The sequence below is a fragment of the Lissotriton vulgaris genome, chromosome 2_1 (genome assembly GCF_964263255.1).
Source record: "Lissotriton vulgaris chromosome 2_1, aLisVul1.2, whole genome shotgun sequence".
Lineage (NCBI taxonomy): Eukaryota > Metazoa > Chordata > Amphibia > Caudata > Salamandridae > Lissotriton > Lissotriton vulgaris.
The window spans coordinates 837,464,080-837,490,312 of NC_141687.1; the positions used below are offsets into that span (position 1 = coordinate 837,464,080).

At 45.9% G+C, this 26,233-nt stretch overlaps 1 protein-coding gene across 1 annotated transcript in view; it reads right to left on the bottom strand.

The window, feature by feature from the left end:
* LOC147731253 (twist-related protein 2-like) overlaps window positions 1–25,203 on the bottom strand; it is a 60,698-nt gene extending 35,495 nt beyond the window's left edge. Inside the window, exon 1 of the mRNA XM_086956259.1 lies at window positions 24,462–25,203. Within this exon, the coding sequence (XP_086812385.1) occupies window positions 24,504–25,064 (561 nt within the window). The 5' untranslated portion in view covers window positions 25,065–25,203 and the 3' untranslated portion in view covers window positions 24,462–24,503. The remainder of the gene's footprint in view (window positions 1–24,461) is intronic.
* Window positions 25,204–26,233: the final 1,030 nt, after the last annotated feature.

Sequence of the window (26,233 nt, forward strand, 5' to 3'; positions counted from 1 at the left end):
TTCCTCTCGCCCCTCCATCAGGGCTTCAAGGAAAATCCTCAGGATTATGTTAGAATTCTATAATCTGACAGTTTGCCCAGGGAAAAAGGCCTCTTGCACGAATATTCTATGTGCCCTTGCCTCTCACTTCCTGGGAAAGGCCAAAGAGCTACACACTTTTTCTGAGCTCACAGATGAGACGAAACAGCAAAAATATGCACCTTGATTCAGATTTGCTGACAACTGAAATAACAAGCATTGGCATAGCCAATAGGTCTCGCCTGTGGGACATTATAAGTGTTTATTTAGCCATGCAACAGTTGATGTTGCACCAAGAATATTATGCTGCAAAATTAAATACTTATAAGGTCCTAAAGGCGAGACCTATTGGCTATGCCAATGTGTGTTATATAGCGCTACTTGTCAATGAAATGAGATTCCATTCAGCCCTGCTCCAGCTTACCATTTCTGTACTTAGCTCCTCATCAAATAAAGTAAAATGACAACAGGACGCGAAACCGGGGAGGGCATAAGCGGCACAAAGCAGTGAATGCAGTGCCACGAGCGGGCAGGCGCAGGTCGGGCGCGGACCAGGAGCTTTGCTGATTAGTGTTTCACCCACACTTGTCACTTTATCCATCTACTATACATTTACAGTCACAACCCCAGGCTGGGGTATGGCGAGGGATGTTGTTGATCCACACTAGGCAGTTAGTGGACTGCGAGGCAGCTGCAAAGCGTAAAATAAAGGAGGCCAGGCAGGTCCAGCCGCAGCACTAGCCTCAAGTGTTTGGAAAGAAAATACAGTGCCTTGCCTCGGAGTGCTCGTGCACCACTCTGTATCCACGGCAATCTCCCTTGCTTTAGGTATTCCTAACTCAGAGCTCTCTAGCGGCCTGGGTCTTTCAGCGCGTTTAACAAAATCCAAAAGAAAATCTGTAACAACTCCCTACATGTAAGACAGTGAGGCTACTTTCACGGAGCGCTTGATCCAGACCCAGGGTAAGGAAATAACCCAAAACTATCTATGGACTCCCACCGGCCACCTTACCATCTGCAATATGTAGTTGACCATTTTTGTGCAAAAAGCGCTATGTATCCAGGCCCCCTCACATAAGAACATAAATGTAAAGTCCAGTACAAAGTCCCCCGACACTAGTGCAAGCTCAGCAGTGCCTAAATAAAACCACTGGTCAGTGCGTCCACGCAGAGAGCGCTATATCCGGCCAGCACTTACAAAGCTGTTACCTCGGGACTTCCCAGTCTGATGGTCGGTGATGACTACGGCCTCCTCGATGTCCCCGAACACCTCAAAGTACTTCCTGGCAAGGCGTCTGTAGTGTGGTAGGGGAGGCCACGAATAAAGATCTTGGTCATGGTGGTATCCTTCTGCAGCGTGTGCAGGCGGCGGGGGGACTGTGCAATGGCAGGCGCTGGAGCAGCATGAGACAGAGACTGTGGGCACACGTTGGCGGCGCTGTGCGGGGGAAGAAGAGCTCCGAACGGGCAGGGCAGAAAGTGGGAGCAGGAAGCATGCGTGCCCTACACCGCCGACCCGATGTCCGTGAAGGCGGCAAGCGAGTGCAGGCCCGTGAAATAAACAAGTGGGAGGGAAGGGTGGAGCGTGGCCAAGAGCAGGGCCTGGGGCAGGCAGGTTGGCAATCTGGAAGGCGATATCTGGGACGGCAGCGGGCGAGTGCAGGCCCGTGAAATAAACAAGTGGGAGTGGTGGGGGGAGAGTGCCCAAAAGTGAAGTGACGCCCGGGGAATGCTTCTTAACGCACGCCCGTGAAATAAACAAGTGGGAGGGGTTGCGGGAGTGCACAGGCAAAAGTAAGCAAACGCGGCCACGCTAATTTCAGACAGATGGCCATGGCGCCCCGTTGTTCGCTCCCGCAAGGTGGATGCCGCCACACGCACGAGTGTGAGGAAACGTGCAGACCGATTTCTAAAGGTCATCTCCTAGAGCATCGCATGCGCGCTGCGCTAGGCTCAACCTAAAAAGTATAGTTGCTTCCTCCCCAACTCAGAATATTCTATTAAAGAACTGGTGTTACACAGTAAAAATTCAGAATTGCTTGGCCACCCACATTCCCTTGCAAGTAAGTAAGTCAGGAAAAGACTTATAAAGCACGCAAATGCTCGAATGAGTCTTGGGGCTAGCATCAGACAGCGAGCCCAGTAGGACCCTCAAGGAAATCCTAGTTATTAAACTTAACATGGAGGCAGCAGTAAGGTTGAGCAATGTTTCTTTCTGTACTTGTACCATGACAAAACTTGCTTATTTGTGCAGTCATTAAAACACTTTTAAAGAAACCAGGTCTTGGTGCTTCTAAGCAAGCAAAGACAGACCAGATAGCAAACTGGAAAAACTGATAGAAAATGCAGCTCATACTCAAATGCTGGAATTTACTGAAAAAATGACAGCCTCCTCAGCAGTTTAAAATCTGTCCCACTATCTACCTTGCATTAATTTAGAAAACAGACTACACCCAGTGGATTCATTCTACTGATTCTTCCAGACCTGTCTTCTGTATTTAATACCCACCAAGATTGTGTGAATGGACTTTATCTAGAAGCACAAAAATGTATCCTAAAATTGCAATGGGTTGCATACTTCACAGCGACACCTTAAACGCTGGGATCACATTATCCTATCTCTGTTAAATCTGGTTAAGCTTCCGGTTAAATGCTGAATCAGTTTTAAGGCTCTTTGCGTGCAATAACATAACATAAAATAACACGTGTATTTGTAAAGCTCACAATCTCCCTGAAAGGTATCTGGGTGCTGATATAACATGTTCATTGTTACCCAACTCAGTGGTACTCATTTAATCAAACTCAGAATAATGAAAGGCTGAGCGACCAGCTGTGATTCGACCTGTGGTGATGACGTCAAACACAGATCCCTGGAGTAGATGCATTATTAGTCTGCTGATCCACTACCCCTGGCGCATAAGAAATCTTGCACTCCAAGGAATCGAGTCAAAGTTACACCAGCCCAGCGAAAATTAAATAGATCGTAGATGTAGCCTACCCTCCAACTCACTCAAACTAATACATGTGCCACGCTTCAAAATATCAATGAATATCAAAATATTATTCATTTTCGGTCCAAGACAGCAAACTTTGAAATTCCCTGCTGTAAAAAAACTCGGATTTTTTTTGCACATTCCTCCAGCTTTCTTCGCTTTTATGTACCTAGTTTGCAAGCAGTTTCCGCCCTCTGAGCACTGACAGCCTGCGAAACACCTTTTAGTGCACATATTTTCACCTCATAAAACAGGTCGACTGATGGACAAACAGCAGGTGGCGTATTTGTCTTTTGGATCAGTTCAGGTTACAACTGTGCCAGTGGCACAAATGTGCAATATTGGACACAATGTGGCCTCATACCACCTACATGTGAGATTTAAAAAAAAATTACAGATGGGCTGGAAAGTAGCCATGTGTTTTTGCGGCCAACAAACTGGACAGGCTTAGGCTTAACTTTGACGATAAATAAGTCAACTCTAAAGTGTGCCCTGGAGCCTGCAGACCCAGTTACATAATGTTCAGAAGCAGAACACGTATAAATTGTACTTACTCTAACATAAACCAAAATGCTAATTGGCTTCATAGCAGGTTTCCAAAGACTGCACAATGTTTGAACATTACATTTCATCTCTAGAATTAGAAATAAACTAAACATTTCATTCTTGTGATATTCCACTAAATAATGAAATGTTTATTCAGTGTTAAACGTAGTTGTGTTCTGTACAAATACCACAGAAATAATTTCTAGAAAGGTTAAACATTTCTGCATAACAAACCTGGCTTCCAAACCGGTTCAGAAATGAGATTTCTCCAGCCTCAGATCTCTGGCTAGAAAGGTGTAAAGGTCCCTCATCCAATCCTCTACCTGGAGGAAGGTGTACCTTTTGGAGCAGCAGAACCGCCAGCTCTGGGGCAACTGGCAGAAGAGGAAGGAAATATTATTGCAAAAACTAGTGGGCAGTTGTGATGTCAAAGGGCATACTGGGACAGCTTACAAAACTAAGACAGGCTGGAGTCCATGTCATCTGGATTCACCTCTCAAAAACAAGACACAGTGGGGGAGGAGGTTGGAAAACAGATTGCTGCTAAAACTAAACTAATAGCCAAAGAGCCTGTAGGAGGTGTACTCTTGTCACCCGAGGAAGGGTTGAGGAAAGAACTAGTTACTTACCTGTACACTATGGTTCTCCAGTATTATCTTTCATAGATTCACATGCTTGTATCTTCCCCGTCGTCATGGTGGGAGTCTCCCGGTAAATAATAATCATAGCAGTAGAAGAAAAAACTGCCTGAAACCATAGAGTAGTGAAACCAGAGGGTAACCTCTCCTCCTCATTATGTGGCCCAAACTACAGCCAATCAGCAACCAGCCCCAGCCTACACCATTCCCAGCAGAGCCACCATACCTCAGATTTCCTACCGCCCAAGAGTGAGCTATACGGGAAAACCAGAGATAAAAGGTGGTCTACCTAAAGGAAACGGGGAGGCGGGCGGGTGCATCTGAATCTATGAAAGATAATACTGGAGAACCATAGTGTATAGGTAAGTAACTAGTTCTTTCTCCAGTATTCAATCTTTCATAGATTCACATGCTTGTATCAGAGTAGATAGCAGTTCCTGTAGTTAGAGCGTTTCTAGGCTAGACCCCTTTCCTATCTCGGGGCTGTGTGCCATAAATTGCTTCTATTAAAAAGAACTTTTCACAATACCAAGGCATGATCAATTAAACATTGCCACAATAATTATTTGCGTAAAGAGAAAAAACATATTATATAGTAAGAAAAATATGCAGAATACAATTCATAAACATGTACCTTATTTAAAGAGATGTCGCAGAACTGCCTGTCCCACTGCTGCATCTGCTTTCCATTCCGTGTCCAGACAGTAATGCTTGGTGAATGTGTGAGCAGTCGACCAGGTTGCTGCTCTACAAATGTCTGGAAGGGGTACTCCCGCTAGCAATGCAGACGACGTCGCCATTTTCCGCGTATCATCGGCACGGACTTTCCTGCCGAGAGGTCTTCCTGCTTTCTCATGACAGTAGCCAATAGCGGAAGCGATCCATCTGGATATGGAGGAACGTGAAAGGGCCAGCCCTTTTCTGACCCCTGAGTAAGCAACAAACAGTTGTTTTGATTTGCGAAAGCTTTTTGTCTTTTCAATGTAAAATTTTAGGCATCTGCCAATATCCAAAGTATGCAGAGCTTTTTCAGCCGCTGTGGATGGATTTTTAAAATATGTAGGCAGGATAACAGGTTAATTCAGATGAAAATAAGAGGGTATTTTAGGCACAAATTTAGGGTTAGTTCTTAGCATCACCTTATCCGGCCTGAATTGAATGAAGGGGTCCAATATTGAAAAAGCTTGGATCTCGCTCACTCTTCTGGCTGATGTGAGCGCCAACAGTAATGCCACTTTCCATGACAAGAATTGCAATTCTGATTTGTGTATGGGCTCGAAGGGAGCTTTCATCAGCTGCGACAATACCGTGTTAAGCTGCCATGAAGGTGGGGGACGCTTGACAGGAGGAAACTTCCTGAACAGCCCTTTCAAGAATTCCTTGATTAGTCTGTTAGACCACAAGGAAGGGCATCCTGGTGATCTTCTATATCTGGAAATTGCCGCTAGATGGACTTTAATAGACGAGTGCGCCAGTCCTGATCTGGCTAAATGCAGCAAATAAGGAAGGATTTGCTCAGCAGAGGACGTTAAGGGATGCACTGCATTAGCAACGCACCAACTACAGAATCGCTTCCATTTTGCCATATATGTCCTGTTGGTAGACAGCGCTGCGGAACTTTGCAGTATTTCACGACATTCCGGAGTGATATCTAGGGACTGGAATTCGTGCTCGAAAGGTTCCAAGCGGACAATCTTAGCGAGGTCAGTTGGGGATGAAGTACTTGGCCTCTGTTCATGGAAATCAGATCCCTGGTTATCGGAAGCTGTATTCTTGGTTCCACCGACAACTGCAGAAGCTCCGTATACCAAAACTACCTCGGCCAGGCCGGGGCTATCAGTATTATCTGGCAAGGCTCTGATCTCATTTTCCTCTGTAGTCTGGGAATCAAGGGAAAGGGAGGGAAGGCATAGGCAAACATCCCTGTCCATCGGAGCTGAAGTGCGTTCCCCCTCGAACCTTGCTGAGGGAACCTGCTGGCATAATGACTGCATTTCTTGTTGCTCTGAGTTGCAAACAAGTCCAGATCTGGTTTGCCCCACACTTTGAAAATCCGATTCAGCTGGACCTGGCTGATTTCCCACTCGTGGCAAATGTCGGATGACCTGCTTAACAGATCCGCTTTTGTGTTGTCTACTCCTGGAACATGTTCCACTTGCAGCGTTATGTTTTGACACAATAGCCATTTCCAAATTCTTTGTGCCAGAATCGACAAGGGTTTTGATCTCGTTCCACCCTGTTTGCGCAGGTAAAACATTGTTGTTGTGCTGTCTGTCCGCACTAAAACCGATGAACCTTGGATCCTGGGAAGGAAAGCCTGGAGGCCCAGGAAGACCGCTTCCAATTCCAAGAGATTGATGTGACGTTTCGCCTCTTGAGGAGACCAAAGGCCTTGAATTTCCAGGTCTTGCAGGTGCGCCCCCCAACCTCGTAATGAAGCGTCTGATGTCATGACGTAGCTTGGTGATTGTGGTTCGAATGACAGGCCCTTTGTTAGGTTGCTCCTGATACCCCACCATGACATTGCCCGCTTGATCTGACAGGTTATGACCAGCTTGTCGTCGAAGGAACCCAGGGCTTGGACCCATTGCTTGTCCAGGGCTTCCTGTAACGGTCTCATCTGTAAACGGCAGTTGGGGATCAGCGGAATGCAAGAGGACATCATTCCCAGTAATGATTTGAATATCCTGATGGAAGTGGACTTTTTTGCTGCTAGGGATGCAGTCAGATTCAAGATTTTCGTTACCCTTTCCTCTGAAGGGTAAGCCTTCATTTCTTGTGTTTTCAAGATTGCTCCTAAGAATTGTAGAGCACAAGTCGGAACAAAAGATGATTTTTCTTTGTTTATCCGAAGACCTAGTCTTTGGAAGAGATCCGTGCACTTCCGTAGAGATCTCTGCGTTGCTTGGAACGATGGTCCTTTTACTAACCAGTCGTCCAGGTATGGGAACACCTGTAGACCTTGCTGCCTTAAATGCGCCGCTATAGGAGCCATGCATTTTGTGAAAACTCTGGGGGCAGACTTCAGACCGAAAGGTAAAACTCTGAACTGATAATGGCGCCCCGCCACCATGAATCGCAGATATTTTTTGTGCTTTTTGTGTATCGGAATGTGGAAGTATGCCTCCAGCAGGTCTAGAGAGACCATGTAGTCTCCTTTGCGAAGCAGTAGCAGAATTTCCTGCAAGGATAGCATACGGAAAGAAATCTTCTTTATGTATGTGTTCAGATCTTTGAGGTCCAGTACCTGTCTCCATTTTGATGACTGCCTTTTCCTTATAAGGAAGAAGTGTGAATAAAAACTGTTCCCCGCTGGTCTAGTGGTACTTCCTCTATCGCTCCTTTCAGAATGAGTGATAAGACCTCTGCTTTGAGAGCCGCTAAGTGCTGATGAATTCTGCAGAGGGGTGGACGATTTGGAGGCCTTTGCGAGAATTGAAGGGTGTGACCCTGTGTAATGATGTCTAATACCCATCTGTCCGATGTTATGGACTGCCAATGCGGGAGAAACTGAGAGAGGTAGTGGAACTGGTCGATCTGAAGCGGTAATGGAGGTGCCTGTGGAACATCACTGTCTGCGACCAGAGTCTTGCTTCCCTCTGGCGGCGGACTTTCTCCTTCCTTGTTGTTGGAAGGAAGTGTTTGAGGACCGATATTGCTGGTTGGAGGAGTACTGACGGTAACCCTGCTGGTTGTAAGGTTGGTACCGATTAGATGGATAAGAGGAACGTTGTTGTTGAAAGTGTCCTCTGGATCCTTGGCCGCGAAAGGACTGATAACGGCCTTGTTGCAATGATCCCAAGGATCTAGCAGTGTCAGTATCTGCTTTAATCCCCTGCAACGCCTCGTCAATCTGTTTTCCAAAGAGGCTTTCACCATCAAATGGCATGTCCAATATCTTAGACTGCACCTCCGGTCGAAAAGACGTAGCCTTGAGCCATCCCTGCCTCCGCAGGGTTACCGCCCCAGCCATTTGGCGAAAGGCTATAGACGATATGTCCATTGCCACGTCAATGGACTCTGACGCTGCTCTGGCTCCATCTTGTAGAATGGTAGTCGCCTCCTCCTTCTTGTCCTCCGGAAGGTGCGACAGGAAAGGCGCGATGTCCGACCTCATCTGCCTATTGAACCGGCTCAGCAGAGCCATTGTGTTGGTAGCTTTGATGGAAGCTGCTGTCATGACCGCAAAGCGTTTACCTATGCCATCCATCTTCTTGCCCTCCTTATCGGGGGGCGCCACGCATGTAGCCATCGGTTCTAGGAGCGCTTCTGGGCTGCTTGGGTCACCACCGAGTCTGGACGAGGATGACCAATAAGACATGCTGGGGCCTTCTCTACAGCACGATACTTCTTGTCCAGCCTGGGCATGGATGCTGGAACTGAGGCTGGATTCTTCATCAGTTTGAGTCCTTCATTCCAGATATGCTCAATGATCGGAATAGCTCTTACCGACTTCCTGGAGGCCTCCTTAAAGTCGTAAAGGAAACAATCGCTTTCCTTGACTGGCATAGAAAGCTTGAACCTTTTAGCCGCTTTTTCCATCAGGTCATGAAAGCTGGCTATATCCTCTGGTGGAGAGCTTGATTGAGGCAAAGGTGACGCCGGGGACGTTGGAGCAATATACTGGTCCCATTCGTCTCCCACTTCCTCATCCTGAATAATTTCTCCTTCCTCCTCCTGATCCTCATGATCAGACTCATTCAGGTCATCACGAATCGTAATCACGTTTTGAACCTCCTTCCGAGGAGGGGGAAGCGGTTGAGCTATAGGCGTCTCTTTAACAGGTTGAGAGTCTTTCTCCTTGGCCGCAGAAGCATTATCTTCTGGAAAGCGACGATAATAGCTGTCTATCATACTCCTTAAGTCAGATATTAAAGAGATAGGTACCGACATCGCCTCTTCTCGCGCAGGAGTATCCACTTCCTCCTCATCATCATAGTGATAGGCCTGGTGAAATGACTCGTATCTCATCTGGCCCTTGAGCGGCCGGTCTGTAAAGGCAAAGTCCTCCTGGTGCTCTTCCTCATCAGTGTCCTGATGTTTAATATGGAGCTGCGAAGGACTGTACGCCACCCCATAGGATCCTTCCTCCTCTGATTCCTGGCAATCCAGAATGGTGGAGGGCAGCAGAGGTGAAATCTTTGGCGTGGAAAATTCCCCTTTTCTGCTCGTCAACCCCCCTGTCGACGGAGCAATCCTTTTAACAGAAATATAAGTCGACGTTATTTTCGTTGGAGATGGCATCGACGATGATTTACTCGTCGTCGACGGGATCGTCGACGGGATCGTCGACGGGATCGTCGACGGAACAGTTATCCGCATCGTCGACGGGATGCTCGTCGACGAAGATCTCGCCGTCGACGAAGGTCTAACACTCACCGTCGACGGAGTCATCGTTGTCGTCGACGTCGACGAAGCTGTCGACGTCGAGATTGTCGTCATCGTCGTCGACGGACTGGTCTTCGTCGTCGACGGAATGGTCGTCGCCGCCGTCGTCGACGATATCGTCGGCGATCTGGCTGGATTCTTAACAGATTTCGTCGACGGAACCGACGACGGAGCCTTCTTTTCTGAGGAAGGCTTGAGAGGAGTTGGAGGGAGTGAAGTAGAATGTTCACCTTCCTTAGATTTTCCTGCTTTTTGCTTTCTCACATCTCCCTTTTCCTCAGAGGACCCTCTTAACTTTTTAGAGGTGTGTCCCTTGGCTTCTCCTTCAGACTCCGAGTCTTGAACTTTCCTCTTCTGAAGCCATAATAGGAGGCGCCCTTCCCTATCCCTCAGAGTTTTGGGAGGGAAGGTCCGGCAATACTTGCAGTCCTTAGGGATATGCTTGGGGTACAGGCAGTACAAGCATTCCTTGTGAGGATCCTCAGAAAACAGTCTGGCCTTGCCACAGGATCTGCAAGCTCTGAAAAGACTCTTCTTGGAGCTTTCAGACATTATGACTGAAGTAAATCTTGACAAGAAAAAAGAAGATAGTACCTGACTTCCAATTGTCAAAGGTCAAAAGTTCAGTGAAGAGAACAAACTGAGCAGAGCTCAGGGAGACTCCTTCTCACACGAAGGCGGTTAGAAATCTGAGGTATGGTGGCTCTGCTGGGAATGGTGTAGGCTGGGGCTGGTTGCTGATTGGCTGTAGTTTGGGCCACATAATGAGGAGGAGAGGTTACCCTCTGGTTTCACTACTCTATGGTTTCAGGCAGTTTTTTCTTCTACTGCTATGATTATTATTTACCGGGAGACTCCCACCATGACGACGGGGAAGATACAAGCATGTGAATCTATGAAAGATTGAATACTGGAGAAATATCTCTTACTCTTGACTCTCTAGAGCTAAAAGCCATTTGTTTCATTGGCAGAGACATGGGCCTCCTGAAAGTCCTCAAGAACAACAGAACTAAGGAGATATTGAAAGAATAAACAAGAGGTCAGTGGATTAAACATCGGAGGTAGCGCTTACTGAAGAAAGTGGTGGAGAAATCTGCTGTCCACTGCGATCTGTGGCCTGGAACTCCTGGCGCGGAAAGGTTGGTAACTGTAGGAGTTATTAGAAAGAAGATAATTAGCCATTTGTAAAGTTGTGGAAAGGCTTGCTTTTTAACACAAGGATCTGGTGCCAAGGCTACCCAAATTAAGGTCACTCATGGTAGCCAAGATTCTTGGTTCGTCCCATTCAGTTTTTTTTTAAGTGAAGTTCAGGGTCCCAAAAGGACTGTGGAAACAAGGTATGTGACCTTACAGAGCCCTGCTCGACTGCTGCTTCCAACCATGTCCCACAGAAGGATTCTGAGCCCTGAAAATTTGAGTAGGTCACTGCATGAAAAGATGGAATAGGAAAGCCTGTCAAAGAGCCCCCTACTGCGAAACAACCTCAGAACTACAATTCTCAAGTTTGTCCCATCCTGAGCATATGATGGCAAAGCTCTGTGCTTCTATGGAACCTCAAACGTGTGTCGAATTCCAAAGAGTAGACACTAATGCTTTATGGTGTAAGAGGATGGAGGCGATCTTTGAGGGCACATTTTGGAATTCTTCACACCCGTTTGGTCAGTCCTTTGATTCCCTTCATTCTCATAGAAATTCATATGTTTTCCTGCTCCTAGCAGTAAGATTACCATCCTTGTAAAGTGGTTTGATAAGTGAGCTGCTTGTAAAGTATAGACATACCTCAAGCACACTTCAAACTGAACTTCCTCAAGAAGGAACCTTAGAAGGAAATATAAGCAAAAAAAGGGCGCCCTCTACTCAACAATACCATATACAAAGAAGCCCTTATTGCACCCTACACATCATGTCAATATTTCATGGGCCCCCCTTCTTCTATTCTAGTGGGGAAGGGTATAATATCCACTTATGAACCCTCCCATGTATGAATGTGAAAACAAATACAGGCCCTATGCTCAAAAGCAGCTTCTAACGTGTTGAAAAGTAAGTAAAATCTGTGCCTCACGTAAGCAACCACCAAGGAGCGATTGGCATGTTCTCTCCAACTTGCCCACTCTCATTCTTTCATCATCTGCACTTTCAGGGCTTTTTGTATATGACACTTCAAACTGAAACATAATGAAAACAAATGCTCAGAAAAAGTGCCTAGCTGTATGTTATGTTATACCATCGATATTTACACCCGACTCTGACCCCTTGATTTACCCCACTAATAGGTTTCGGAACCGGCCAAGCAACTTAACCTGTGAGTACAGCGCTCGAAATTCTTAAGGTCTCTGCAGGCACCACTGACGCTAATTGATAGAACCTGCCAACCTTTCAATCTTTTATTTCACCTTGCCTTCCAGGTCACATACACTCATTACGCCCAGTTGATCCACGTGGGCACTGACTAACGCTCTCTCCCCCATCATCATATCTACATTGCCTCCCCACGCATGAGGCTGTACAACACTGCTGAAGTGACTAAGTGACTAGGGTTCAACTCTCCGCATGGATAGCGACTCCCTATTGAGAGTAAGATCTCCACAATGTGCCCATTTGCTCATACGCGTTTATTAATTACATTTAATCAACTCTGTCCCTCACGCGCCCATCCACCCTCCCCACTCTCCCTGGGTTCCCTTCCCCATGCTGTTACATAAATTGTACTGATCATAATTTCATAGAGAGTGCGTTGTAATTTGTTTTTTATTATAATAACACTGGGAGCACTGATTCACTGCATAGAGGTCTTATGTAGACACATATGGTAATCATGCATTGTTCCAATTCAGTTTCAGATTGCTCACTATATGTCCTGAAGATGATCTTAATTAACTGAAAGATCGAAACACAGCAGACCCTTACAACAGGAACCCCTTCTATTGTACATATTCATGTGGAGTTCCAATCTTTTTTGTCAATGTGATGTTATGCTTTTAGTTCACCCTCACTCTGTCACATTCCGCACTTTTTCACTTATGTGAGCACCTAACAATACTTTATAGTACCAATTAAAACCAGTGTAAAATAAACCCTACACACTATATATGTTTCCCTTCTTTCTTGCTCCCTTAACGATTAATTGTCTAGTTTAAATTGAAGTTGCATTGCCCCCTTGGGGTTTCTTGCTCTGGACCTATTGAGGCCAGCCCTGAACCATTGTTTTCTTCAAACACACTCTAACCGCAGGTTCACATTTCGGGGTACCCTTGTTCTCCTACACTATCGATATTTGTAGAGCGCATGACTGAGCCGGGGAGGTGTCCTAGCACTGATAGGCAGGTGCCCTGTGGGCTGCGCCCAGGATGAGACCAGTTGAAGAGTCATGTTTTCAGTTTCTTGTTGAGTATGAAATTGGGGTAAGGGAGAGGAAAGTACTGTTTTATTTAATGTTTTGTTTCGCTTTGTGCCACTCATATAACTGTGGAGCACTGAAGGCTAAAGCAGCCTCCCCACCTGCTAAAGTGTACACACCAAAGCACAGTAACAACACACAACCTGTCAGTTGTGCCAGATGTGCTTCAAGGTGAGCTAAAGGCACACAGTAGGAACTCTATGCAGCATCTTCCCTCACCGCGGCTTCCATCACTGACTTCAGGCCAACACTGCCTTTGTCCTCTCATGCCTTGATTAAAACATGCATCTATATATTGAAGCCACCTCTATCTATTGCAAATACTCCACAAAATCCAGAATGCTACACCCAGTCCAGCAGTCCCTCCACTGGTTAGCTCTGGCCAGACATAGGCCATTCGAGACTCTGTACTTTAACCACCAGGCCATCCATGACATCAGACCTTCCTTCCTCTAACTAGAATTGTAGAGATAGGCTCAAAGCAGGATGCTCTATTCAGAAAGGCTCCACTCCTGACCCTGCCTCCCTTCAGAAATATGTGTGTACGAGATACTTCCTTCTCTGCGTAGATAGCCCGTCTCTGGAGCTCCAGGTCGCAAAGATGAGCACCAATAGGTCAAAAAGGAGTGAAAAAAAGACTGAGTGTTCTCGAAGAGATAGATCATTCATATTACCTTCATCTTGGGAAAGGACGATACTTATCCTCAAGTATCCTTCTTGCACTCTTCTACCACACGTGAAGCATGGATGCTGCTTCAAGATCATGGTATCAGGGCTGAAGTGCCTTCTTGAAACTTATCCATGACACCACCAACTTTGCACTTAGGTCAGACCACAAGCCTACACCCTACAAATACATACAAGCTCAAGGACAGCTTCTAATGAACCACCCAAAATGGTAAATGTACTTAAAAGGAACAGCTTCACATTTACATCTCTCTGTGTCACTCATGTTTAAGTGCAACTACAAGTGCAGCAATACAATGTGGTTGAAAGTAATTAAAAAAAAAAAGTAAATACTAAAAAAGTAAAAAAAAAAATGCAGGAGCCATTATCCATCCTAGTTAGAAAACATCATTTTAATACTAAAGTGGGGGGAAAAAGAGGCTGCAGACAAAATGTAAAGGGAAGTAGTGTAAGGAAAGAGTTAAGAGGAGGAATGTGGGCATAGAATGGAACCTTCCCACAAAAAAACGAAAAGGGGAATAGAAAATGGGAGGACGTAAATAAGCTAATTTGATAGATGGGTAAAGTAGAGGTGATGGGAGGCAGTGCCAAAAACACATGCAGGAGGATGAGGAGAAAGGGAGAAGGACCAAAAATGACCGAGAAAAGAGGGACAGTATTTCGGGGTAGCCACCGAAGCTTAAAATATTTTTAAGAAAGTGAAACATCACCCAGTGAATAGAGATGGAAAGGCTTGGTGGGTGAAGGGTGAAAGTATTCTTGCAATCCTGGAAGAAAAAACTGCAGAGAAAAGCCACTTTCCAGATGAATGGTTTTTACAACTTAAAAAAACATGTATATGGCAATATAGAAAAATTATTTGGTTTCTAGTAAACAGGAAATGCCATTCATCTTGGAAATTTAGTTGAAATGGTTTCTCAGAACTGGTGTCCTTAGAATTTGTTTTGCTGAGAATCACATGCAACCGTATGGGACACATAACAAAACACTGCCTTGCAGTGGGATCTGATCACACGACAGCACAAGTTTACAGTGTGGTCCTACAGAAAACATTGAAAAGCACTTATTACCATGAAAGAAAACTGTATTAAAAGATGATCCTATGGGACACGAAAAAAGAACTGATGTACAATAAAAATCGAAGGGATATATGGATCACACAGATTTAACTATGCAATTTTCTTAGGACATATAAAACTAACACTCAGAAAGTGATCTGTGACACGGAAAAAACACTGACACGTTGCGATCCTCCCCAGATCAACGAAAACAGCTCGGAATTACAATGCAGTCTTAAAGAGCACATGAAAAGTACAGATTTACAACGCAACCCTATGGCAGTTATGAGAACACTGGCTTACAATGCCAATTGTATGAAACACATGAACAAAAACTCCCTTACAGCGTAGTCGAAAGGTGCACACAAAAAAACTATGTTTTACAATGCATTTCTGTGGGACACACGAAAAAAACAGTGTTACTCAACGTATCCCATTGCAACAGAGGAAAATAGACCTATTATGCGATCCCATGCGTCACACCGAAAGATCATTCTGTTGTACTCGTGAAAAAGCACCCACTTGCAATGCAATTCTGTGAGATACAAGAAAAAATTGTGACTTAAAATGCAATCCCAAGGGATCCATGACTGACATACTGTGAGCACCTATGGAAAACATAGAAAGATATTGATTTATCATGTAATCCTTTGGCAAAAATTGAAAAAAGCTGTGATTTACAGTGGAGTCTTCCTGACATAGCAAAGGCCCACGGATTGTTCTTATGGGATGCAAGGAAAAATACTGATTTACATTGCAGTCCTCTGAGATAAGACTTTATTAAAATGCAATCCGAGTCAGACTGGGACAGAAAATAGGCATGGGCACCCAAATAACAAGCGTCTCCCATTAGTGTGTCAGCTAAAAAAAAAAAGTGACCCTCTTTTGCATATCAGGGCAGTTTTGAACTTGAATAGACAATGTTTTGCAAGGTATTCGTGAATGCATGCATTTGTAATGTAAATGTAATATAAATGTGTGTTATAAAGCGTGCAATTACCCTAAGGTGTCTTAGCGCCAACGGTTAGACGGTAGAAGTCAGTAGAGAAAAATTTAATCCTAGAGCCTACCTAATTGATTCAGTAAAAAGCCATGTTTTTAACTGTTTTCTAAACTGCAGCAGATTAGACTGAGATCTCAAAGTTAAAGGGAAAGAGTTCCAGAGTTTACCTGCAACGAAGGCAAAGGTTTGCCCGCCCCATTTAGCTTTATTTATTCTGGGGACAGTTGCCAGTCTGGCTGAACAGAATCGGAGGATTCGATTAGTAGAGTGCCATGAGAGGATTTTTTGAAAACATTCTGGCCCAGTCTGATGCAGGGCCTTGTGAACCAGACAGAGTACTCTAAACTTGATCCTATCCCTCACTGGAAGCCAGTGTAGCCCTTGCAATGCCTGCGCAATAGGGGCAAATTTGTGGATTTTCAAAATCAATCTGGCAGCTGCATTTTGCAGGGATTGGAGTTTTTCACTGGTTGCTTTTGTGTACCAAGGTACCGGGCATTCCAGTAGTCTATCCTTGAGATGACAATTGCCAATGTTACTGTTTTTGTAGCTCCACCGGAATGAAAGGGAAAATCTTCTTTAGCATCCTAAGCAGGAAAAAGCATGACGATGTAGTTTGGTTAATTTGCTCAGAGAAACATAATTTCAAATCAAAAATGACACCCACATTTCTGGCTTTTTAAACCGGAACAGGAATGGGCCCAAGATCAGATGGCCACCATGACGTGTTCCTAAAAGAGGTGTGAGTCCCAAAGAGCAGAACCTCAGTTTTATTTGAGTTTAGCATCAGGCAGTTTTCCTGTGTCCACTTGGCTGTGTGAGACATGCAGCAGCAGAAGTTCAGTGCTTCCTTTTCAAAGTCAGATGATCTGGCCACCAACATTTGAGTGTCATCAGTGTAGGAAAGAACAGCGAGGCCGTACCTGCAAATGAGCTTTATCAGAGGAGTGACATAGACATTGAAAAGCGTGGGGCTGAGGAAGGACCTCAGAGGCACCCTACAGAGGAGAGAGAAAGGATCCGAGATGGAGTCTTCCAGCTCCACGGTCTGTTATCTGTTACTTAAGAATGAGCTCAGCAAGGCCAGTGCTGACTTGCCAAAGCCTAGCAACTGAAGCTGATTAAGAAGGAGTGAGAGGTAGACTGTGTCAAAGGCGGTAGAAAGATCTAGTAGAATCAATGCCGCCTTTCTGCCCTTGTCCACTACCATTCTAAATTCTTTGGTGGCTGCTACTAGGGCCGATTCAGTACCCTGGTTTTCTCTAAAACCATACCGTGAGGCGTCAAGGAGCTGATTTGCTTCTAGAAACGATACAATTTCGTCATTCATGGCTTTCTCTTTCTCTAATATTTTCACCAGGAAAGGGAGGCGCGATATAGGCTTGTAATTTTTTACATCATTTGGGTCCAGTGACGTTTTTTTTACCAGGGGTAAAATAGAGGCTTTTTTCCAAATAGCCGGGAACTGTCCCATGATCAATGTTTTATTAAACAAATCTGTAAGCGGCCCTGCTACTAAACTGGAGAGCGTATGTAGGACCTGAGGGGGACCTGAGGGGGTCATTATCATTGGAGGTAATGAGGCCAAATGGACAAAAGAATGGTGGCCCAGTTGCTTGGGTCCTTTGCCCCCTCCTAGCCGGGAGGCAAAGAATCTGGGAGTCTGGGTTGACAACAAGCTATCCTTTGATAGCCACATAAAGAAAACTGTAGGCAAGTGCTTTGGAGTGATGAAAACGCTCAATCGCACCCTTGACTTGTTGCCTCTCAACTCCAGACGGACTATGACGCAGGCATTGATAACTTCCCGGATTGATTACGGGAATGTTCTACTCCTGGGTACTTCAGAGAAAAACATTAAGAAATTACAGGTCCTACAAAATTCGGCAGCACGCTTGGTGTTAAGACTTCCCCGTAGAGCCCCATCACGACCCTCTCTGGCAGCTCTCCACTGGTTGCCTATCAGCAAAAGGATTATTTTTAAAGCTTTGCTATGGTGCCATAGGATCATCCATCATAGAGCACCTGCCTATATGTCGGATCTGGCATCCCTGTACGAACCCAACAGAGCCCTCAGATCCAAAGGTATAGGTCTGCTCAGAACTGCCCGTCCCAAGAAAGCTAGAATGGGAGGCAGATCTTTCCGCACGTTGGCAGCTAGGCATTGGAACCTCCTGCCCTTGGATACTAGGCTAGAGGTTAACGAGGCCTCTTTTAGGAAGAAGTTGAAAACTTGCCTCTTTACTCTGTGATGGAACCCTCTCTCTCTCTGAACTCTCTCTCCACAGCGCGGGGACACGCCGGGAGGCGTCACCAGGCGCTTTACAAACTCCTTTAAACTAAACTAAACTAAACTAAACATAGATCTGCTGGGCCCTCCGATTTGGTGGAGATGATGAATTTGATCACCTTTTCTTTAGAGAGTGGGCTAAATTGATCAAAACCTGTATCATCAGGGCTTTTGAGGGATAATTGGGTGTCTAGGCCATCTGCGGTGGCCAGAGCATCTCCTGCACATGAGGTTGTCTAATTTTTCTTATTAACTTAGAAGATAGTATTAACTTTGGTTTAAAAGATATCTGCGAGTTGATTTCAGTAGGATTGGTCGGGGTTGAATGTGCAGCCACTGCTAAAGTTGGACAAAGTCTTCACTGTTTTAAATAGTTCTCTGGTGGTGCCTTTAACTGAGTTTATCTTTTCAGTGAAGTTTTTGGACTTGGCAGCAATGGTTAGAGCATTGCAATCGGTAAAGATCCTTTTATACTTGTTTTTCTTCTGGGCAGTACTCTTTCCTCCATCTGAGCTCTTGGAGTCTACATTTCCATATGATGGTTTTTAACTGATGTGAATACCACGGGTGGTGATTTTTTACTGTGGCACTTGATTAGATTTTCTGGCACCAGTCTTAGGGCTGCCGATTCGAACTATCGGGTGTAATTCTCTGCAGCAATTTGTACATTATTGTCTAACACTGGTATTGAGTCGGAAAGACTAACCTTTAACTCTTCAAAGTTAAGATTTTCGAAGATCTGTATTTGAAGGTTCTGGATACACTTATGTCTGGGCCCTTGTGGGGGAAAACATTAAGTGAAAGAAAGATGGCCTTATGATCAGCCCATTCTATCGGCATAACCTTAGCCAAACTCAGGTTAAGGTTGTTAGTAAATACACCATCAAGAGCATGGCTGGCTGGATGAGTGGGTTCATTTATAATCTGTGAATGGCTTAAGTTGTTGAAATTGTCCACCAAATGATGGTTGTCCGGGTTGTTTGTAAATTCTAAGAGGAAGTTAAAATCTCACAAAAACTTAAAATTTGGAAAATCAATACAGGATTCTGTATAGTCCTGAATTTTCTGGATAAAAAATACCCCTGGGTTTGCTGCAGCCAATGTTTGTGATGCTAGAGAAATCGGCAATAAACATTGGTACACCAGACCATAAACAAGACCACAAGCACCAACAAGCATTGGCAATGCCAATAGGTCTGGCTTTAAAAGAATGGCATGTGGTAATATTAAGTACTACAAGTAAATTGCATGGGAATGGGTATCTGTGTGGAAGCAAAGAACTGTAAAATAATATTGGTTAAGGATATACGACCAGGTGGCAGTTGCACTTTCAAGACATTTCTAAACATCCATGCAGATTAATGACTGCCCTCCTCCCATCTGTGCTGCTGCCAGAGAAAAACACCATAAATTATCTACGACACTTTATTAGCATTATAATGTCATGTGTGCCCCTAAAAGTTCAAGGTCAGGCAGCTGGATAAATAAACAAAATGATCACAGCTGAGTAGAAGGCAAGCACTTTTTTGTGGAAGCACACAACCTCTTGCCAAGCAAAACATGTACTCCTGGCTCCCAACATGTGGGAGGGGCCAAAACCCCTTCTTGTGATACTTACATAATTGTCTGGCAACAGCTTCATTGCCAAGCCAGACCATAAAAAATCAGCACACCCACTGACCTGTCAGACCAGCCCTTCTGGCAAGGCCTGGTTGCTCTATAGGGCAGTTTGAACCCTGAAAGCAATTCAGCACACCAATAAAACACACACGCATATTCCCTTGGGGATACAAAAAACCACTAAAGTACAGTGTATTACAGGGTTACTTGAAAAAGCACCGTGAAGTGCAATCCTAGGAAAAGCACACTGTCCCACAATGCAAACTGTGGTATTCAGGAACTTTCCACTCCCCCTCTCTCTCACTACAGAATCCAGAAGAACCAATTTCCTCTTTCCATTCTCTCTCTCTCATTGTGCATTGAAATTCTCCCCTGACTCACCTTCTCTTATACTCCCCCCACCTCTTCACATGTACTCCCTTCTCCTTCTTCATCCCACTCACTCTGGAGGCCCACAGCTCCCCGAAGGGGCCAATGATGCGCTATATGAAGACCAACGTCTTGCAGTGGGACCTAAGGCTCTTGTGTGAGAGCAACAACTTTGGTCCTTCATTTAGAGAGAGTCGAAGCTGCGCTGACGTCATGGTAAACTTTTTTTGACAATCAATTTTATTGAGTTTTGAATTTGACAATAAACAGCACCATTCAGCGCTACATGGTACATTAGCAGGATAGGGGAAAAACACATCGCAATGATATCAAGATCACAGAAACAAATCCAGAATAGCATATCCACTTGCACCTGGAGAGCGGACCACAGCATCTCATTCGTCGAGTACCCCAACCCATTTCCCCCACATGCGATGCAATTTCTCGGGACACCCCCTGGCTACGTATAGAGGCCGCTCCTGCGCAGCACATCAGTCCACCCCCCGGCACCATCGCCTTAGAGAGGGAGGGGCGGTGTCCAGCCAGTGAGCAGCGATGTCCCTCTTGGCAACCACCAACGCGGTATTGAGGAAGAGCTTCTCAGCCCTGGAACTGTCCAGACCGTCGGTGACGCCCAGCAGAACACGCATGGGATCAAGGGGCACCTCCCAGCCCAGGACCCCTGAAAGGTCTTGTTTTAACAATTCCCAATACCCCTGAATCTCATTGCATAGCCACACCATATGATAAAAGTCAGCGCAGGGATGGGAGCAGCGGGGGCAGTTAGCATTGTACCGAAGCCCAGTGCGGTGGAGACGCAGGGGTGTAAGATAGGTGGCGTTCAAAAAATAGATTTGGACCAGGCGCAGTCTTGCTGATACCGCAATCGTCCTCTGGGCCATCAGGGTGTCTCTCCAATCCTCATCCTCTAGAACCCCAAGTCAGCCCTCCCACTTCTCTCAGAAAAGGGAAAGGGAGTTGGGAGCATTGTTGACAAGTGAGCGGTAGATCCGAGAGACTCCACCCTTCCCCAGTCAGGTTCAGGTGGACTATATTCGGGCAGAAACGTGCCATCTGGAATGTGGGAGTGAAGGGCGTGGCGCAGCTGTAAGTAGCGAAAGAATTGAGAGGGATGGAGGGAATGTGTAGCCTGTAAGACTTGGAAGGATCAGATATGGGTACCACTCCAGACGTCACCCAACAAGGATACCCCAATGAGGTCCCATTGTCGGAACCCTGACACGGAGGCAACTTCGCAAAGCCTGGTGCCACACCACAAGGGAGTGTAACGAGTCAGCCTGCCAACCCATTGAGTATGTCGTCATGGTAAACTTACAGAAGGAAGCATACCTCACAGGTAATGCCTTTGTGCTATTACTGAGTGTGGGAAGTAGTACTACCAGAGTATGCTGTCATGCACTCTTGTACATCTTTGTGCATTTGCCCCAAAACGGTTGTATGTCAATACAACGCGGTGTTTACACCGCACTACTATTACAACGCAGGTTTTACAACGCAAGTCGTTACCACGACTTGCGCTGTAGGGTGCTGGACTTAGGAATAGTAAAATATACTTTTCCAACACCAGCCTACGTACAGTAGCCTAGAGCGCTCTCCAGCGCAAGTCGTGGTAACGACTTTCGTTGTAAAACCAGCATTGTAACAGTAGTGCGGTGTAAACACCGCGTCGTAACGGATGTTCCCCCCCCCCAAAACATCTAACTCCCAGTTAGTAAAAGAGCAAAGAGAGGACAGTCCTTACTGTTTGTACTAATGGTATATGAATATTCCATCAGTATTCCTATTTTAGATGTTTAGTGAACATTGCCTAATTTGTTAAAGAATAGTGCTGGGGACCAAAGTTTTGCTCAGAAGCCCCTGGCCGGAGCAATTGAAGGTCGGGGTGCCAAATATCAAGGCTGTGTAGCCTTGATTGCACCTCATTGTCCTTTAACCCATCACCAAATACTCCCTGCCTTTTAATATCACTCTTGAGGGTTCTTTTTCATCCCTACTACCTGCCTTTGTCCCTGTTTTTCAGCCCTCTTTCTTTAATTTTACACCTTTAGTGCCTTTCGCTCTCTCTTGCGCTTGATTAAGGCTTGTTGAGGAAAAATAAATGCTGTTCCCCACCTGCAACCACGGACGTAAATTAAGCACTGTTTGTGACATTTATATAAGAGTACTTAAAAGAGTATTAGATCTATACTACATATGCCTTTCTGAATAGGCTCCACCGACCTGCCATCCAGACGGAAAAACATTGACTTATAATGCAACCTGCAAGTGGCCAGTGGTGTAAACGATATACGTGACGGTGATGTGGGGTGAGATATGCCTCATGTTCGGCAGCCGAGTGACACGTGACTAACTCTTTCATAGACGTGGGCGAGCCAACAAATTGACAGTCGGAGCCGAGACAGTTTTCTGGCTTGGCTCTAAGAGCCCGTTCACAAGCCAATCCCTAAAAAATGCTCTTTGTGAGACAAACATCTTTTACAACTATGATGAAGTCGTTTTAACATTAGAAGAAGTGTATTTCTTTAACACACAGGATAGTCTCATACACATATACTCTATTAAAAGACATTTATTAAAAGTGATAGTTTTTAAAAAAATTGCTTAACTGAGGAATAGGCCATTAGTGAACTAAGAGGATAGGCTTTTGTCATATCCACCCTAGATATGGCATGGATTCTTATTGCACATGGGGCAGCATTATAGTATGTTAAATCAGACACAAGAGGTTTTTTGTAAATGGAACATTTTGATCTCGCATATCTCAAGAGGGTCTCATATGCGATAATGAAGAAAAAAAGGAGGCTCGGTGAAAAAAAAATATCCAATGATCATCCAAGTTGATGAAGCCGGGATTGAACTCTGGTTTTTAGGCTTCAGGTTATGGAATGTAGCAACTAGACGGCTATCTCGTTAACCTTTTTCAGGTTAATCCTTTGGCTTGGTTACTTGGTGCAGACATTGCAGCCTGGGTAGGTACATTAAAGCTCGGTTCGTTTTGGGCTCGAGGTTCCAAGAAAACCTCGAGCTGAGCCCGAGCTATGCATGTGGCTCGAGCCCTTTCAAGCCCTCAGTGGCGCGCGCACCTCTACCGTTACTCAGCACCTGCTGCCTGTCAGAGGCCGCCCGCGAGACACCTGACGCCCCCGTAGGCCAGCCAGCCTGCCTCTGCAGGGAACTTCTGCTGAAAGGGAGCACGTCTACTCCCCTCCTGCAAGCAGATATAGTCCGTCTCTCTGCAGCCTGGGGCGGCACTATCAGCGGTGCCCGTCGCCCCCTTTACCGGTCAGAGGCCCGGGCTTCATGCCAGTGTGTCACACCTCGAGAGGCGAGACTGGCCTCATACCCACCTCTCTTGATGTGTTCTGGGTCAGCAGGAATGTGACATGCACCGATTTACGAAAACGCCATACATATGTCGGTCATGTGACCAACGTCACAGGTGTGTGTAAAATCCTTTCAGAACACATCGTGGGGTGTAACTGTGATATCGAACGTTCAAATTTTAGGATTTGGTGCCTTATACTGGCCTAAGGCATGACACCTCTGCGGCCATCACAGCAGAGTGACTAGACGAAGAAGTGTGTCAGGAAGCAACAATAACTTTTCTGGAAGCAAGGGACTGCGGCCCAGGAGATACAATTGTTGACAGTCGAACCAGGGCCCTCGAACTCTAATCCTCATACCCAATTTGACCAATGTGCGTGATTCTGATCGTAGCTGCAAATAGTCCAAGGGGAGCACTGAACCCCGATTAATATAGCTGTAGTTTAATACCCAAGTGGTGGACAAGGGGCCATTTTCTAGCCTCGTACCATGCCAAAGTGCATCTTTGCCACCCCACTGAGCAGATCCCTTTAACTTTCTGTTAGCCAGTCCTCCTGTTCACACATTGTAAGAAGGAACACGCCAAGCACCGCATTAAGTGTCAAGTAGAAAACTTCACCCAACCTTTTCTTTAAAAAACTCCCAAAGATCAAATTCTAAAATGCACTGACGTTTATATTTGTTTTCTCAACTAAAAACTGGGCAAATGTGTTTGTCCTTTGTCACACTTTCTTTTATAGGGTGTTTTCATGCTTGGAAATTAGGCGTTCTGTAACAATAGTTTGGAATTCTTATAGGGCAGATCCATCCTTCCACCCTTTCAAGGGTGATAACTGAAAAGCCACTGAGCGGGATCAGGTACAGTGCTGTGAAGTAAGTTTGTTATACTGTGAGTCTTAAAAAGAGCTTTGTGATATCATTGCTCATTGTTCAAGTTGCACTGACCTCGACTATTACCCCCTAATGCAGAAAGGGCTGTCTGGACCATGGTCACATGACCACATTTGACCAATCTCTATTTTTCAACACTCCCATCACTTGCCACTCACCCTTCCTATTGAAGCCAAAGGTAAACATTGTCAGTTGTCACAGTAAAAGTGGCCACCTACCATTTGGGAAGTTGACTTTGCACCTTCTCCAGGCTTCATCCCCTAGTGCATGGCGGACACAGACCAGGCCCCCTCCATCCGCCACACAGAGAAGGCGTAGCTGAGCCGGTCATGGGCAGCGGCCCCGCAGCTGGCCAGCTTGACCGCGCTGTCCTCATTCTGCAGCACCTGCCACAGGAAGTCTATGTACCTGGAAGCCAGCTTGAGGGTCTGGATCTTGCTCAGCTTGTCAGAGGGCAGTGTGGGTATGATCTTCCTCAAGGCGGCGAAGGCCTCGTTGAGGGACTGAGTCCGCTGCCTCTCCCTGATGTTGGCCAAGAGCCTCTGGTTCTGGAGCTCCTCGTAGGTTTGGGGGCCAGAGGTGGGCTTTTTGCCCCTCTTTCCAGGGCTTGGGAAGCCCTCGTCCTCCTCGTCGGACTTCCTGTTGTCGCTTCTCTTCTTTTTTCCAAGCCGGTTGGGCTTCTTTTCCCTCTCCTCTTCGCTCGTCTCCGAGGTGTCCGTCGACGACAGAGAAGACCTCGACGACGACGCCGTGTCCTTCATCCTCGCGGGGACCGCTTCCAAGAGCCGTGTGTCTCCCACGTTCCCCTCTGGTTCCCCCATCCAAGTCTGCGGGCGCTTGGAAGTAAAGAATTATTCACCAGCCCAAAATCGTTTTGGAAAACAGAAAAAAAACAGAAAAAAAGGCAAGAATTGCTGAGCGGACGGTTTTCCCAGTTTCTCGCAGGCTCCTATTTCAAGGAGAGGGTGTACAAAAAATGATGAGGTCTCTCGCAGAGGGAGAGAGGAAGTTATTTTAACTTTTTTGGGGGGAGCGTCTAGCTGAGCTGACTTACTACATAGTTGTCAGGACCGATGTGTGCGTGAGATTGTGGGGTGGGGGTCCAGTTTGCCCTCTGATTGGACAGATGTGTGGCTGGGAGGGAATACCACACTCTTGGGCTTCCCTCCTGCAACTTTAAAAGTTTTCAGTTACATTTTTACTGAAATTCTGGGAATGTGTTCACCTCGAAAGGAAGGAGACCGCGGCGACTTTAAACGCCTTGGGTCTGGAGAGCTGCCGGCTCTGAAAGCCGTGCCATTGTGGTGGGGAAATTATCCAGATGTTTAAGGCTGTGACCTTGGAGTACGCCGAGAAATCAACTGCTATTTGACCCCAGAACCCAGTAAAGCACCCTTGTACGTGACCTTCCGACGTAGATCTACTTCCGGATATCAGAACCCCTCGAGGTCGGACATGACACCTGGCCAGATGATTTACGAAACCAAAATAACAGCGGCGATCGTGCAATCCGAGCCCACCACAAACCGACTGGCCCCCTGAGTTGAGCAATGGTTGTTATTATTACCCAGCTCAGTGGCTCTCATTTTATTTGCATTAGAAGGATGGAAGGCTGAGTCAGCCCTGTTCGGATTACATCACGTGCCCTGCAAGCGATGATACACAGACCTCTGCTGCAGGCCAAGCGCCCGAAGCCTCGTAAACCTCCCCTGCCCGCCATTAGTATCCGGGGAGCGTGCATTGGTGGGTAGGTATCTGCCACCACGTGCAGCCCCTTCTGATCAGTCGTCGTAGGCGTTCTTTTTTATGTATAACTCATGTGGGTATGCCCCAACTAAGTCTAAGCACTTATAACTACAGGCACCACCAGAGCATGGGATAATAGAATTATTGCACAGGGCTGACACTCCCTACCAACAACCGTTCTCAGAGCTCCCTCCCTCATTCACATTGTTCAAATCAACCTACAGGCAACCTGCTGCCTGAAGGC